The sequence below is a fragment of the Beauveria bassiana genome (genome assembly GCF_000280675.1).
Source record: "Beauveria bassiana ARSEF 2860 unplaced genomic scaffold BBA_S00110, whole genome shotgun sequence".
In the NCBI taxonomy this organism is placed as follows: domain Eukaryota; kingdom Fungi; phylum Ascomycota; class Sordariomycetes; order Hypocreales; family Cordycipitaceae; genus Beauveria; species Beauveria bassiana.
This window is the reverse complement of record NW_007930945.1, coordinates 1-1,755: the sequence shown is the minus strand read 5'-3', so window position 1 is coordinate 1,755 and position 1,755 is coordinate 1. Positions and strand designations below refer to the sequence as shown.

The following is a 1,755-nucleotide window of genomic DNA, read 5'->3' as shown; positions in this document are numbered from 1 at the left end:
CTGAATCTGCCTTATTGATTCCGTGCAGATATGCACTGAGGCCGATCTTTCCGGTGCGCATTTGAGTGATGACTGTGCTGATGGCTCTGTGTGTTCTGATGTGTGTGGAGAGTGTTGCTTTGCTGGGCCGGACGCCGAAGTTGAAAAGGTCGCGCCCGTGTTTGTCGTTTGCCCAGGCTTGGGCCCATTCCGCTTTCATCGCTTGTCGAATATTGGTCCTTGTCGTGGCTGGGAGTGTGCGTCCTGATTTCACAGGAGTAGCCTCAGCAGTCGCAAGACTAAAAATGACCCTGGAATCACCCCCAGTAAGGTGGCATTATCTCTTCACGACGCTCACAATACACTGTCATGAAAACGCCTCCAACCCATGGCCTTGATGTCGCGACTCACCAGGATAAACAAAGTGTTTTCAAATTGCAACTGGATTAGGACAGTTTGGATGTGCAATTCATCCTGCGCAAAGTAGTTTATTGCACCCATCCCGTATGCTGTGCTTGGCTTGATTATGCCGCTGGTACATGTTGCTTGGTGGACTATCACGGCGAGGACGGAATAGTTGGGAATGTGACAACGGATGAGACATAGCTAAAGATGCACATGCATAGAGGTAATGGTCAGGGCGGGCATCATACTTGGCGCGATGAGTTGGTGACTAATAAGGCAGCAAGTGTTTGCAAGTCACCCCATGTACGAGCTGGAAACGTGACTCAACCAGCCTCGAGGCAGGCATTGACGGGCTTGTTGGCCGATTCAGTTCTGGCCCCAGAACGTTGCTTTTCAATATGCCATGTCTGTTGGTAGCTCCTTCCGCCACAAGAATAGGGCTTCGATTTGTTATGGGAGCACCACCGTCAGGCAAAATTGGCCGCCGGATTTAATTTTTATTATGAAATTTTTTTTTGGGAGGGGGGTGGGGGTGGGGGTTCCTCCATTTTTTGCCTTGGTCACGATGCATGCTTTACACGGCTACCTCGGACCAACGGAGAGCGGAGCATGGCTATACCTGCGCCAACCATTATGCCGTGGGGGTCTGCTATTTGTTCTGGGTCGGGTCTGGTCCGATCCCCAGTAGGCGCAGCCATCGCCACATGGCTATCTGCCGAGCAAACTACAAGGCCAAGCCTCTTGACCATTTTTTTTTTTTTAGCAGTCATGGAAAAAACGAGTTGAATGCGAAACTCCACAACGGCCGTATCACCCCTCCCCGCAAAGGCGCCCTCTCTCAACACTGCTATGCATTTCTTAATGCCCGACATGCACCGAACTACTGTTGCAGAAGTCAGGGTGGGTGAGGATGAGTCGCGCAAGAATTCGTCTCGGGCGACTGTGGTGAATCCAGGGGATGGTTGAGCTAGCTAGCCCCTTGTAGTAAGTAGTGCCAAGGCGGAAAAGGTCTGGACACGAAAAAAGCGAAATGTTTTGCGAGGGGTTGACTACTGGAGTGAAGCGCGGATGCCATCATTTAGGTTGTTGTGACAAGGCGAATCACGTAGGTAGATATTGGTGTACAAGAATACTGGCATCATTACGAATTCTAAACGGACGGCTTGGAAACGCGCCTTGGTAGATTGGTCATGACATTTCAGCTCGCCTTGCGCTGATCACGCATGAAATAGAGCTACCAGGGAGCGGTTTATGGAAGTCAAATACGGTCCGGACTTAACGAATCGCCGGGCAAACGTATTCAGTCGCAGGTAATAAGAGCACATTAATATTTGGTCAGCGCTGCTCTCAAATCAAACAAACCAAATCCGG

General features: G+C 50.5%; 1 protein-coding gene across 1 annotated transcript in view; it reads right to left on the bottom strand.

The window, feature by feature from the left end:
- Nucleotides 1–199, bottom strand: part of BBA_10258 (pol-like protein) — a gene marked incomplete at both ends in the record, with an annotated part of 5,267 nt that extends 5,068 nt beyond the window's left edge. The window contains one exon of the mRNA XM_008605355.1: nt 37–199. Within this exon, the coding sequence (XP_008603577.1) occupies nt 37–199 (163 nt within the window). The remainder of the gene's footprint in view (nt 1–36) is intronic.
- Between the last annotated feature and the right edge of the window lie 1,556 nt (nt 200–1,755).